Source organism: Gracilinanus agilis, chromosome 1, assembly GCF_016433145.1.
Source record: "Gracilinanus agilis isolate LMUSP501 chromosome 1, AgileGrace, whole genome shotgun sequence".
Classification (NCBI taxonomy): domain Eukaryota; kingdom Metazoa; phylum Chordata; class Mammalia; order Didelphimorphia; family Didelphidae; genus Gracilinanus; species Gracilinanus agilis.
In genome coordinates, this window is record NC_058130.1 from 288,325,807 (window position 1) to 288,340,790 (window position 14,984).

At 36.6% G+C, this 14,984-nt stretch overlaps 1 protein-coding gene across 1 annotated transcript in view; it reads right to left on the bottom strand.

The window, feature by feature from the left end:
- The window catches only part of MCC (MCC regulator of WNT signaling pathway), a 182,951-nt gene that overhangs the window by 104,884 nt on the left and 63,083 nt on the right, over nucleotides 1-14,984 (bottom strand). The window contains exons 2-4 of the mRNA XM_044680147.1: nucleotides 13,348-13,461; nucleotides 7,612-7,754; nucleotides 2,833-2,975 (exon numbers count right to left, since the gene is read on the bottom strand). Coding sequence (XP_044536082.1) covers nucleotides 2,833-2,975; nucleotides 7,612-7,754; nucleotides 13,348-13,461 — 400 coding nt within the window. The remainder of the gene's footprint in view (nucleotides 1-2,832; nucleotides 2,976-7,611; nucleotides 7,755-13,347; nucleotides 13,462-14,984) is intronic.

Sequence of the window (14,984 nt, forward strand, 5' to 3'; positions counted from 1 at the left end):
AGTCTGGGAGGTTAGAAATGTAGACTGGGAAGGGGAATTGCACAATGTTTGCAGTTTTCCCCTCTGAACTCCCCTTGAAGCTGGGGAAACCAGCAAGCACCAGTTTGACTCTCCCTGGCTCATGATAAGGACGGAAATAACACCAAAGACACAGACCCAGCCAGGACACACAAAAGACGAACTAAGGACGGTTTAAACCTGACATATTCCTGACTGGCCAAGAGAACACAAGACAAAGGTGCGCACACTCACACTCACTTGCCTGGGGGAGCCCAGACAGATCCCAAACAATTAATGTGGGGATCCTGCCTCAGTCCTCTCTCCTCCCAACCTCCAGTGCGTCCACTGGCCTTCCTCAGGGGACTCGAACCCCTGACTTGGGGACCTCAATCCCCAAGAAAATCCGGCTGGACTCGAACCAACCGGACGGACTCCAAAGACAGGACTCGAACCTTTTGCTTTGGGGTCCTGTGAGGCCTTGAACCTCACCAGTTCCCATAGTAATTCCAAGGGAATAGAGAGATCAATTGGTCTACATGGCCTGCCAGTCACACACAGCACTTGCTCCCAGGGGTTCCGATCTTTGTCCGCATGGATCAAAAGGAACTGCGTACTTTCCCCAGTCCTCACTCAGAAACAGGTAGAAGGGGTGCCCGTGGCTGGTAAGCTTGGCTTAGGCTCCTCCGTATCAATCCCGGAGCGGCGGGGCAAGCTGAACCACTTAGCTGTATGCTTACCAGGGCATCACCTTCCCCATCAGTTCAATCACACATCCACACACATGCAGAAGGGAGGCTGGGGCAGGCTCCCTCCTCATACAATGCAAGCACACACTTACACAACCACATGCACAGGACACTCAATCCCAGATCTCCTCACCCTCTTGGCTCTTCTGGCAGTGGGTCCTTTCCTGGCCATGAGAGACAAGCCCCCATATGTTGTACCCAAATTTTAATACCTAACCCAGGTTTGATCATGGCCGGAGGAAGAATCACACTGACAATGCAATATGCAAGAAGAGGCTCATTCTTTACTAGCAATAATAGCTAGGGTCACTAGGCAGAGAGGCGTGCCTGAACCAACCGACAAGTGTTTTTTTAAACCCTTACCTTCAGTCTTAGAACCAATGTGTTGGTTCTAAGGTAGAAGAGCAGTAAGGGCTGGGCAATGGGGATTAAGTGACTTGCCAGGGTCACATAGCTAGGAAGTGTCTGAGGCCATATTTGAACCTAGGACCGCTTGTCTCTAGGCCTGGGTCTTAATCCACTGAGCCATCTAGCTGTCCCTTTAACAGGCAATTTTCAGAGGAAAAAAACCAAGCTATTAAAAGTCATGTGGGAAAAAAATATTCCAAAATCACTAATATTTAGAGAAATGTAAATTAAAGTAACTTTGAAGTTCCACTTCATATCTATCACATTGGCAAAGTTGATAAAAGAGTGTAAAATAACAAATACCAGAAGGGCTGTGGGAAAACACGCACACTAATATATTCTTGAAGGAGCTGTGTTTTTGTCTAATCATTCTGGAAAACACTTAGGAAATATGTTCCCCAAAGTTATTAAACTGACCATATCTTTTGACTCAGTAAGACTACTACTAAGTAAAAATAATACTATACGCCTTTTGTGTCAGTTTCCATATTCATATCAGAAACAATAATATAATAGAAATTGGTCCTTAGTTAACTATGCAAAGGTTAAATGAAACAGACTGGTCTGATTTGTAAATGAAATACAATAATTGATTGTCTAATCACAGCTCCAAAACATAAAACAAAAATCGAAATAATTTTTCCCTCCACTTAACTCCCTCTTTGTACCTCTCTCATGGCATTTATTAATGATATTTTGTTATTATTATTATATAAGTATGCATCTATTCCCAATTAGACTATAAGGTCTTTGAAGGCAAGGACTATGTCTTATATACCTATGTGTAATTAATTTCTATTCCCCAGAACTATGATTCCCAGGACCTCACTCTCCTTCTCATGTTAGGTGCTGATGTAGGAAGGATATAAATTTTGTGTAGCCCTGCCTCTTGCTCTCTTTTGGGTGGTTGCGTGCTGTGAAAGTGAGGTAAGGCGAGAGGCAGGAGAACTTGCTAATGTGGTTTTAATTTTGTTAGATAATAAGGTTTTTTTACTCCCATTTCCTTTTTATTTCTTCTACTTCAAGTGATTATTAATAAACTTTACAAAATATATTTCTTAGAGTTTTGGATATTAATTTAAATCAAAACTTTAAAGTCATCTTAGCTAAGTTCATTTCAGCTTTAGAATCCTTAAATTTTTCTTGTAAATTTGAAATTCTTTGCAAATAACTTCAGAAAATTGCACTGCCATCTTTCTATCTAAATTTTCAATAAGCAATTTTTAGAAATTTAGAAAACTTTCTAAAGTGAAGATCCAAATTACCAACAATTTCCTTCTGAAAAGAAAAGATAGCCAACAACATTTGAATCAGGAGTAGTTCAGAATGGAAAACTGTCTACATTCACAGTCTGAGGAGTTGGGCAGGATCTAAGGACTCAAATTTATCTGCTCCTGTTCATTCACCTGAAGACATACTTTTTCTACTCCTGGTCTAAATTCTCAGGTCAATATTTCTTACACATAACATGTGTTACAACTATAAAAGCCAGAGCTCTAGCCTTGTTGTAAGAGAAGGAAGCATCATAAGTTTATTGATTTAGGAGTATAAGAGACCTTGGAAATGAGGAAACAAGCCCAGAAGTTAACTTTGACAAGGTCACACACAGTGACATTAGCAAAATTCAAAATCAGGTCCTTTGAGTCCAAATCCAGTCCTCTTTTATTAAGAAACTCACCCATGTCAGCAGTGACCATGGTAGATTGATTCTCAGGGATGGAGACAGAAGTTTGATCTTGATCCAAGCTTCGAGAATCCTCATTGACTTCTTGTTGACTTTGACTGAGCTCTGATCGCAACTCTGAGTACTCATCTTCTTCCCTAAGCAAAAGGCAGAGTCAGTTAGATATCCTAATATGGAAAGACTGAGAGGAATTCACTGGGCTTCAGGGCCTTAGGCTTGGGGCAAGAGATAATGCCAAAGGGGTACAATGGATGAAGACCTCTTTCCCAAACAGTCAACATAGATAAGAAAAGATTCCTTTTCCAACAAATAAATGCACATAATCTAGACTTCAAGGGTGGAATGAAGGCTACTGTTATGGTTGTAAACACATAAGTCAATATATGCATTTATGGACTAAAATGGAGTGTAAATAATTGAAATAGAAATACTTTTCTCCTTTGGAGTCTACAGAATTATTTCAATTCTAGTGGAGGAAATGGCTATATAGCACCCCAGCACATAAAGCATAGGCTCTAAGAGCTGGTACAAGACACACAGAGCAGTTTCCCAATATCTTTTACCAATAGGACTTTTCTCTTAGAAGAGAAAATAAAGAGTAATTTGACTAAGGAAATAATGAAATGATAGAGTTAATGGAATGCTAAACTTTACATTTCAAACCCAAATAAATGGTCTCCCAAGATTTTCAGAAGAGAAATGATAGAGAAAAGGAAATAATATAAAAACATTTAAACCCAAAACATATTAAGTGGGAAATTAATATTTACTTGTATTCATTAGTAAGGAGGAAAACTTTAAGCTCATTCATGTTTCCATTCTGAAATCACACACACAGATCTAATATATGAGTCACTAAGGGTACTAATAATGACAATATCGATATTTAATTGATGATTCAGGAAGAACAATTACAACCATTGAATGCAAGTATAAATATAGCAAAATTAAATCTTCTTAATCATTCACAACACTTAATCCCAAACAACAAAAAATAGAAAGGTATCAATTATAGGACAAGAATGTGGGTTAATGTTCCACAAACAAGTTAACTATTAGGTAGCCAATAATAATTATCTCTGGACAAAAAAAAAAATTAATCACCATTTCTAGAGATTTGTTCTTCAAAAACAGAACTGTACTTTTTTGTTTTGTTTTGTTTCGTTTTGTTTTTTAAAAATTTAGGGACAACACTGTTTCCTTGCTAAATCCTTTGCAGGCTATTGTAAAGTAAACTCCTTTTGTTAAATGTTATATGAAGTCTTATTTTGTTCTAACTCACCAGACTAAAAGAAGTCAGGTCTGGCCCAGAACTTCAGAGTTGGATAAAATAGGATATTATGGAGAAAGAAATTCTGTTAGTGCTAGTTTATCTTGGCTAACATTAGAGGAAACTGAAGACCAGAGAGGTGATGTGTCTTGTCCTAGATCAGACCAATAGCAACAGAGCTGGAACTCAAACGTTTCCTCTTTACCATGCTGTTCTGAAATACTAGTCATGTGGTGAGAGAGCAGTTTCTGTGATACTAAAAGTTAAAGGAATTATCTTTCTTCCCCCTAGCTACAAGGGAGGTATAAGGAATAAGGATTTTTATTTTGTCTTTCCATACTTCAGAAGTTATTTTGTTGAAAATACACTTCAATGAAATAAGCAATTTTTCTAAACAAATAAGTGCTAGTCTCCTTGAGAAAGAGGGTGAAATCTTCCCTGACAGAACTCTTCAAAGCTGAATTCCAGTTAACTACAGATATATTTCTCCATTTCTCTCTTTTACATTGTGAAGATAGGATTAACTCTCCCCTTCTTACTTGTCAATTTAATTAACAAAAAGCAAAGAAACCCATACTTAGCATTTAAGCATGGCAAGTCCACAAACCACTTACTAAAGTGGTTTTACACCTCCGGAAGAAGCGAGTAATTTAAAGACTGCAATTGGTCCCTGTAAAGTGGAGGAAGGGACAGGAAGTGACGTTAAGAAAGGGCTTTAAAAGAGACCAAAACTTCCTTTCAGGAGGTCTTTCAAGGCTTTTGAGCTTTTGGAAGGTCTTCGGGCTGAATCTGGAGCATGGAGGACCAAGGACTCTGGTAAGACTGCTCTTGGATCTTTTCCCTTTGGAGCCACTGCTTGGGTGAGTGAAAAGCTGACTCCTTTCCTGGCTTCTGGAGAGAGTAGTTTCCAGAGAGGCCTCCCCATCTTGTAGGAGGCTGGGTGGGTATTCACCACTGGGCCCTCTGGCTGAGGGCTAATTAGCTTTGCCTACTTTGAGCCAGGGGCCAGAGTAAATATTTAGTGTGTTAGGTTAGATATCTTACTCTACCCTCTTTCACATTTCTCTACTTTCACTCTTCCTCTCTTTTTGTAAATAAAGCTGCTAAAGAGTCATTTTGACTTGACTTGTATTAATTATTTTTAAATCAGCAACCACACCTTATATTTAGTCCAATCATAAATTTAATCCCTACAACATGGAGGATTCTCTTGTCAGATGATTGTTGTAAATAATATTATTCAAGGAAACAGACAATTAGGAATTCTAAATGAGGGCATTTAGAAGCCATATCAAGTATCATAGGTGAAAAGCCAATAAATTGAAAAAAGATGCTCATTCTTTTCAAAATAATGCCTTACCCCATACTCTATCATGTTAATCAACTAATTTCATGGACCAGAATAATCAAAGTCATAGTGTTAGGATAAGAATATCTGGAGGGTGATTTGGAGAAGAGCATGGTTGTATGGAGAAGAGCAAGGATACTCTTATTTTAGGAATCATATGATCAATATTTTGATTTCTAGATATGGCAACTGCTAACTATGTAACACACCTTATATAGATTACAAATAAGATATTTGCCCTGTCTATAGGTTGTTTTGTTTATTTTTAAAATCTTATAGCACCCTATAAAACTGATTTATTAGATTATCAGACTAGTTAGGAAGACCTGAGTTCAAATTTAACCTCAGACAGTAAGTCGCAATCATGTGACCCTGGGCAAGTCACTAACTCTGTTTGCCTCAGTTTCTTCATCTGTAAAACGAGCTGGTGAAGAAAATGGTAAACCACTCCAGTATCTTTGCCAAGAAAACCCTAGAAGGAGTGTTGGATAGGACTGAAAATGACTAAACAATAACAAAGCTTCATGAAGGCAGGAACTAAATCTTATCTCCTAAATTTTGTAACTATGAGTACAATGTTTTGCACACTCTAGGTACCTGTTTGTTAAATTTGATTGAATGGCATGATCTCTAGACATTACTGCTTTCCCTTACCAATTCAGTGTTATTCATTTCAACAAACTAACCTATTGAACCATCTATTGGTTTCTTTAACTATTTACTAATTTAATCTGTACCATATTAAGAAAGGTAATTTCCTTATGAGTTTTCTTTAAATATTATAAATATACCTTTTTCTTGGGAAGAAAGACAATTTATTTCAATTCTGCTACAGATCACCTGAACCAGTATCCTTGACAATTTTACAGGATAATAGGATTCATAGCTAGAATTAATTTTACAGGTCACTTAGGCCAACCCAATAGAGAAAGAAATTAACGTCCAGAGAGGATAAGTGATTTATTCCATTTTACAAAGTTCTATAATTCAGAGACATGTTGATTTCATCTCCTTCTTGTCCCCAAATTTAGTTAATATGGGTGAGTTATGTTTTGGTATTTTACAAGGCTCATATAAACTGGGCAAATTACTTAATCCCAACTGCCCAGCCCTTATTGCTCTTCTACTTTGGATCAGATGCTAAGTAACAATTCTAAGACAGAAGGTAAGAGTTTTTGTTTTTTTAAAGTCAACAGAACAACTTTTCTATTGCTATTCTGATGAATAATATAGTACAGCACTAATTTCTTATCCCTTGAGACACTTTAAAGGAGAGCTTTATAATTTTATTTTGAAGTTGCTTCCCCCCATCCCCCATATCCCCATTTCAAAATTCCAGAGAAGAAAAAGCTTATATAGTTGTTCTTCAATTTCTACAGAGATAGGCTTCAACTATTTCCCTTAAAGTTGTTCCTTGAGTTAGGAAGACAAGAAATATCATTTCTAACCCAAAAGCCTACTGAAATCAAACTCCTTTGCTCAATGATGATGGAAAACATACTAAACGGTATAGTAGAAAAAGAATAATGGGTGAAAAGAAGCTTTTGATACAATATCAATGACTCTTGTAGATATCTGTGAAGCACATAAAATGTTCTGGGATCTAATTCTGCCTCTGTTCATCAATGTCAGTGACTCCAAGATTGTTACTTAACCCTTTCAAGCTTATGTTGTTTTGTCCTCCAGTGTGATGACTCATGTTTAGCAGATAGTCTGATTCAATTAGCACTAAGTATTAGTTTTGAGGATAAGAAATGGGAGTGGAAGAAGACTTATCTAATGTGGATCTATGATTCCATTGGTAAAGGAAATTTTATCCACCAAAGCAGACTAGAAATTACTCTTTAACAATCAACTTAGGGCACTGAGAGAGGTGAGCGACTTAATGAGAGTCAAACACCAAGTATGTCATGGATAGGTCTTGAACTCAAGTCTACCTGAGCCAGCTCCTTATGTCTCTACAATTATAAGATTAAAACAGAAAGATGATTAATTATAATACACATAAGCCTCTTGAAACCCCCAGAGATTAACATAATATTTATGTAAAACATAATCAAAATAGTGATGATAAAGAAAATAATTAATAGTCATGTAGGACTCCCATAAGAAAAGGCTCTACTTGTACCTGTGTAATCAATCTGGAATTCTTTACCTGATTGTTGTTCCCTGTAAGCGGTCAATCTTCTTATTTAGCTCAGCAATGATGCTGTGGAGCTCCGTGATCCGCTCCTCATAGCGCAGGGTCATTCGTTCCTGAACATCTTCATGTTCTCTCAAGAGATGAGATTGTTCACCCTAAATTGGGGGAAGGAACCACAGAAGAGAAATATGAGTGAGTTGAGAGTCTAGCCATTTAGGTAGGTGATACCATTCAATTTCTAGATTTAAATGTTCTTAGATGGAAATGCTGAAAAGACTAAAATCAAATTCAAATTTGATCTGTTGGCTATCCACATTAGGGCCATCCAAAGACAAAATTCACATCATTTCACATCTGTCTAGATTCTACTTGAAGGACTGGAGCCAATAAGCCCTGTTCTTTTATTATTTGGACCTATAGCTTCCTAGGACAGGGAACTCCTGATCAGGAAATTCCTTCTTCAGATGCAGACTGGCATGTCTATGGAACGATCAGTTGCTAGGTCATTGGGAAGTTAAGTGACTTACTCAGGTTCAGAGATTCAGTATGTGCCAGCCAAAACACATGAACCCAGGTATTCCTGGCTCCAAGAGAAGCTCTCTACCCATTGTGTCATTTTGCCTTTGAAAATTCTTTCTCTGCCTTAAGATGATTCTAATATAATTAGACAATTCCATGATTGAGAAGTCAATAGTGGAAGATACTAGAAAGATAACATATTCTTCACTTTCAGGTTGAAGAACATGTTCATTGCAATACTGTATCCATAGTGTGGTACTAGGGAAAGAACATTGGATAAGAAGTCAAAACATTGATCACACATGTTAAAACCAGTGGATATGTGCAATGGATATGGGGGGGGGTGAAGGGGAAAGTAAAAACAAGAATCATGTAACCATGGAAAATTTTTCTAAAAAAATAAAATATTAAAAAAATACTGAAAAAAATAAAATAAAGGAATTTGCAATTCATCTGGGTAAAAAAAAAAAAAGAAGTCAAAATGCTTCCTGACTCAAAGACTTACTTAACTCTGTTAGCTTGAGCAGGTCATTTCACATTCCTAAGACTTATTTTCCTCATCTGTAAAATGGGGATAAAAATATTTGTACCACTTACCTCACAAACAAAGTGAAACAAAGTGCTTTTTAAAGTATAAAATAATGTTTCCCAGCCACAAATTTTTACCAATCAGAGAAACTTACTACTAAAGATCATAATTTCCAACCCTCTTCCCCATATAACTGAATGAATGACTCCATAATTCATTGTTTGTTAAGTGACTGGGCTTTATAAAAGCAAGGTCTTATGTGAGGTATCAGTGATACACTATTATCTTCCTAGTCAACTAGTCTTGCAAGGTCAGTGTTTTCTAATATTTTTAGTTGCCTCACATCTTTCCCTATTGCAATCCATTCTCCATTCAACTGCCAGGAGGATTTCCTGAAGTGTAGTTTTGCCCATGGTATCCTTCCTTCTCACTTCAAATTTTAACAGCTCCTTATTTTCAGCAGGATAAAAAATAAAGTCCTCTTTTTTTTTTGTATTTACATTTCTTCATAATCTGACCCCTTCCAACCTTTCAAGTCCTCTTATATTTCTTTTTCCATCTTAACTAGTCTACTTGCTATTCAAAGTATGACACTTTATCTCTCCTTTGAATTAACTTCCTCCATATTTGGAATGCTCCTCCTCCAACTTTTATTTTCCTTCCTTTCCCTGGCTTCCAAAAGACTCAGCTCAAATCTTACTTCCTCTAGGTCTTTCCTGATCACTTCAGACACCAACATCTTTCAGAGATTATTTCTCATTTACTCTGTATTTTGCACATAGTTCCTTTAGAGAAAAGACAGTTTTTTAATTCTGTTCTTTATTTTTCTTTGTATCTCTAAAGCTTAGGATAGTGACTAAGTATTAAATTAAATTTTTTTCAAATTCCCAAAACATTTATTCGGGGTTTGAAAAGCTCAAGCAATGAAACAAAGATATGTGCCACTGAAAAACCATCTGCCACTTTCCCGTGGCAGAAACTAGAGAAGTGTGACAAGAAAACTCTGCATGGCTGAGGGATAAGGTGAGTGTTCTCATGTCCAAGTCAATGGTTTCCAGAACAATCTTCTCTTGGGAGTCCTATGCAGCCACTCTGCATTCTAGCCTGTCTATCACTGGAGACACAGTCAGCTTCATATTGATCATGTCTCAAGGCCAGACATCATTTTCCAGGCTAGCAGCCTCTGGGTGAGTGTTTTCTCTAGGCTGGACAAAGTCATTCCATTGGTTCTCTCAAAGCTCATGCTTTAGAACAACCCAGTAGTTGCACTCCTGGTGGGAGACCTTGACAAAACAAGGACAAAAAATGAGGCTGGGGTAACATTTCCTCTGGGAGCCAAAATGAATATCTCTGGGCCATGGGTGTTTTCCTAGAGTCTTGGGATCTCCACCTTTGGAATGTAGGCCCATTGCCGGCAGAGATTGCTTCATTCTTTGGCATTTGTGTCCTCCATGTCCAGCACAATGCTTTTTGATACCTTAGGTAAGTCACTTAACTTTCTTTGGTTGAATTTCTCTGCCTCTTTTCCACTTGCTTGGACTGATGCTGCTGCTTCTCTGTACATCACGGTCATCTCACCCCTCTCAGCACATACACTGCATCCTAACTGGTAAGAGAGTCCATTGACATTTTGCTTACTAACAATCCTGAGATACTTCCTGTGTGACCCTGGACAAATCATTTAACCTCTCTCATCCTCAGTTTTCTCATTGTTATCAGATGGAGGGCTGCAATGCTGCCATTAATCTTCCCACTTGGCTTTCTCTACGGTCTGAAGCTGTCTTCTGGTTTGAGCAGGGAGCTGCCTGGGAAGTCCTGAGGCTTTTTTGGAAGTACCTACCAGAGTCACACCTCTAGGAAGTATCTGAGGGCCGGTTTGAATTCCAGTCTTTTTGACTCTTGGTGGAGTTCTCTACCTACTTCCACCAGTTGGCTCTAACTCAAACCTAAATTAATATTTTTTGATCAAGTGAAATATTATGCTATTAGGTTTATAAACTTCAAGTTTAGGGGATGGGATATATACACAAATAACAATGATTAAAGAGAAAAATGACAAGAGGGTCGCACAAAGTGTCATTAAAAATTTGTTTTCAGGAATATAAGCTATGTGATCATAACATCCAGATGAATTATAAGAACTCCAAGTTACTGAATGTTTCTTGAATACAACTCAGCAAACAATCATGGCAAATGGAAGAGGAAGAAGAAAGCCTTGGAAACAGTTTTCCCAAAGGAAAGAAAATATAGTTCATCATCATGCAAGTAAACTAAAAACTGAAGGAAAAACTGGTGAGAGAGGATTGCAGTTAAATTTTTGGCCCTGTATATGTGATTTATATAAACCCAGATATACCCATTTTGATCTTATCTTGGTATATAACTATACCTAAATTCTGCCATACTGTTTTCCAGTTTTCTTAGCAGTTTTTGCAAAATAGTGAGTTCTTATCTCAATAAACTGGGCTCTTTGGGTTTATCAAACTAGTGTTTGATATTACCAATGTCATTTACCTCTGTATATTGTGCATCTAATCTATCCCATTGATCCACCATTCTATTTCTTACCCAGTACCAGTTTGTTTTGGGATTACTGCTTTATACTATAGTTTGAGATCTGGTACTGCCTTCCATCATTTATTGTTTTTTCCATTAATTCCCTTGATATTCTTGACCTTTTGTTCTTCCCAGAAGAACTGTTATTATTTTTTTCTTGTTCTACAAATTTTTTTGGTAGTTTAATTTAAATGAATAGGTAAATTAATTTAAGTAGGATTGCCATTTTTATTATATTAGCTCAATATATGTATTATGAAATACGTATATTATATTTGTTGATTGTTTTAAATTTAAATTTCATTACATATATTTTATTTGTTGATTATTTTAAATTTAAATTTTGTTAAGTTCACATATTGATCTAATCTAATATCCTCTATTGCACTGCCACTTTAAATTACTGTTTTGGACATTAGCTATGTATTGTTACATTGTCTTTATTTGTATCTCCCCATATGACTGGACTGGAGAAAATGTCATTGTAAAAGCCCAGTCTAGTTGCATAAACCCTTTTCCATGGCAAAACCATAGGTCCATACAGATGCTGGGTGTGTCACCAGGTCCATCAAGGTCACATATTGCCTAAATGGCCTTTTGTGCCTTTTTGCCTTTTGTCAATTGTCACATAGATGATGACGGATGAACTCCATCAAACTGGTTACAACCTTTGGAATATGTAATGACCTAAAAATTTAAATCAATTGTAAGGAGCCTTCAGAAATGATTTTTAGCTATCTAGTAGAACCACTACCTCTGGCAGATCATTTGCCTACCTCCAAGTTGTAACAAGAGGAAAAGGGTCAATTTAGTAGCTGAAGTGAAGTGCTATAGCACTATTATATTACCCCCCTCAGCATTTATAAAAATGTAATAGATGAAACGTCTTAAGTGATTTTCACTATTGTAGCCCTCACCTCCACATTGCAATGGATGGGACATATAAAGACATACCTTTTATGGTTGTTACAGTCGCATGCCAGAGGAAGGAGGTTTGTCCAGAGGTGGTAAAGGTTTTCCTAGGGGGTGTGGTACTCTGTAACGGCCCCTGAGAGGGAGCATTTTGCATGAAGCCTAGTAGCTTCTGAATGGTTTTTTATATTTGTAATTCTTCAGTTTACTCTACCCTTCCACCAGAATGATCTAGATTCTTAGTGACATTTTAGACCCAAAAGGTTTTCATCAGCAGTACAGAGGTTTGTGTTTGGTTTTTTTCTGGGCTCTCCTGCCAAATTTTAGAATGATGACAGTAAAAAATATCTTAGCCAAAGTTGAAAGATTGGCTAGATCTGGAGAACTTGTGACAAGTATCTATGAGTTTCAAAGGTTTTTTTTTGTTTTAATGTCACACAGCAACTCATGTGAATCCTAAAGGATAGCAGGTTTGTTTGCTATTGTCATCTAAATGTGCTTTTATGACTTTGGGGATTTTGTTATTTCTTGAATGTGCATTAGCTGTTATACTACTGTTTTATGGTTGTTGTTTTTTTTAATAAAGCTGTTTTCTTAGTGAAAATGATGTACATTCACACTGTGGATTTTGTAAAATAAGGACAATAATTCCTGTAGTATCTACTCAGAATATTGTGAGGATCAAATAAAAAATACAAAAGTACTTTGTAAATACAACAAAATCATAATTCTCAAATTTGGCTACTGACTTATGTCAGCCATAATTCATATTCCTCCTCTCAGCTCTATTGTGATGAAATTACCAAACTCATGGTTCCACATGTAAAACACTTCATCTCCCTCCTCTCTGTCTTTGCAAAGGGGATCCACCCACTATGGAAAATACTCCCACTTTATCTTGGCTTTCAAAGCACAAGTCAAGGGCCAAACTATTACAGGAAATCTCAATTCATTCTCTTGACCACTGGGGGTCCTTCTCTCTTTACATTGTATTATTACATTGTGTTATTTTGTCTTTACTTGTTTATGTGTCATATCCTCCAGCAGAATAGAAGTTCCCTGAAAGTAATGATAGCTTTGTTTTTGCCTATATATTAGTGCCTTGCGCTTCGTATGTCAGGTCCTCAATAAACAATCATTTAATTGATCTGGCAAACCTTCAAGTGCTCTATAGTTTTAAAATTCTAATTCTTAAATATAAACACATTTTAGAAACATGCTCCATCACCCACCTGTGCTTTTGCCAATTTCTTTTCCAAGAGATCCCTTTCTCGTTCCGTTTGCTGTAGACGCTTGTTAAGCTCCACTATGTCTCCTTTCAGAGATGCCAGAGCTGCTAAATGGAACTATGAGAATAGAAACAAAAAGACCAGGAAGGTTAAATTCAAGTATGGCCAAAAATATTTATATTTTATTTTTTGTAACAGTCAAAAATATTAGTATTTTCAGGACAAAATTAAGACCAACATATAGGAGAATTCAACCATATAAACTGAAGGAAGAAAAAAGAGGTTGTAGAGAAATGAGGAGCCTGGATACTTCAGTTTTTTGATTCTCCCAGGTTAAAAAGGGTAATAAAGAAATAGCCTTCATCTTTAGAAAACTAAATAAATGTGTAAACATAACTTGTAGTGATCAAGCTGCCAGAAAAGTCAGATATTTGCAAGGGACTAACTTAGAAGAGAATAAAATTGGTTCTAGAGATGAATTCTCTATGAAGGAACTAATAATTTTCTTTCTTTATTTTGCGGTTTCTTCCCACTTTCTTTGAAGTCTGAAAATTCATCTAAGAGGCTTCCCCTGCCCAACTTTCCCTTTTCAGGATCTAGGCTTCCGTCTAAAACTTGTGGAAATGTCTGATATTCTAGTCATCAAAAGATTTGACTGAAAAACACTACTACATTTTCAGACTTACTGGATAGGAAATTTATTCTTCCAAAATGAATGATACCATAGAGCATTTCCTCAGGAGCTTGGCAATGGATATTTTTCAGAACATCAAAACTTGGGAGTATTCAGAATCATAATTCATTTTTAACTTTTTAAAAACCAAGTTTCAAACACACAGAAGATATTTTGAAATTGCCTTGTTTGGAAATTTTTCATCAGATTGAAATGAATAACCTTTAGGACATTATAAGTACCTTATGAGTTCATGAGAAGATACTTCAGTTTTTTGATTCTTCTTTTTCCTTTTCTTTGCATTATCCAAATTAGATACAATTTTTTTTAAATCACTGTATATTAATACTGCATCATACATGTAGATAGGTGAGTAAAGGTGAAGAATAAAGAAGATATCTGCCAATTAAACTTCTGTACCATGTATGATTTTCAGGGATGGATACAACTTTTTAAAAAGAGAAACACAACTCAATTGAAGAGATTTTCTGTTCATAATAAAGAAAAATGCTCTGAAACTACTTCTAAACTAGTCCTCGACCTTATGACTCTTGTTGCAGCCTATGATTGCTTTACTTTTTTTTTTTTAATGTATTTCAGTCCTTTAAGTGGACTTCCTTCAGGTTTGACAGAAGGATAGGCAACAGAAACATAGAGTTCCATTTAAAATCTTGCCTTATTCCTTCTTTTTCACTACTTGGGATTCATTTATGTGGATGTTTCCCCAAAAAGTTAAGAGAATGTTCACAGAGAAACCATAAGAGTCTTGCTCTGCCAGATCTTTCAGTCTGTCTCATTTATTTCAAGGAGTCCACTCAGTATCGAGAACTTTTAAAGAAGAGAATGGATGGAGGTCAGGTTGGAACCTCAAATCATTAAATTTGGCAGGGCAGGGGTGGTGTAGATAAATCAGAACTTGAAACTTACATCTCTGGAAGTAGAAATGGGCAATAATTCCCTTGCCTAA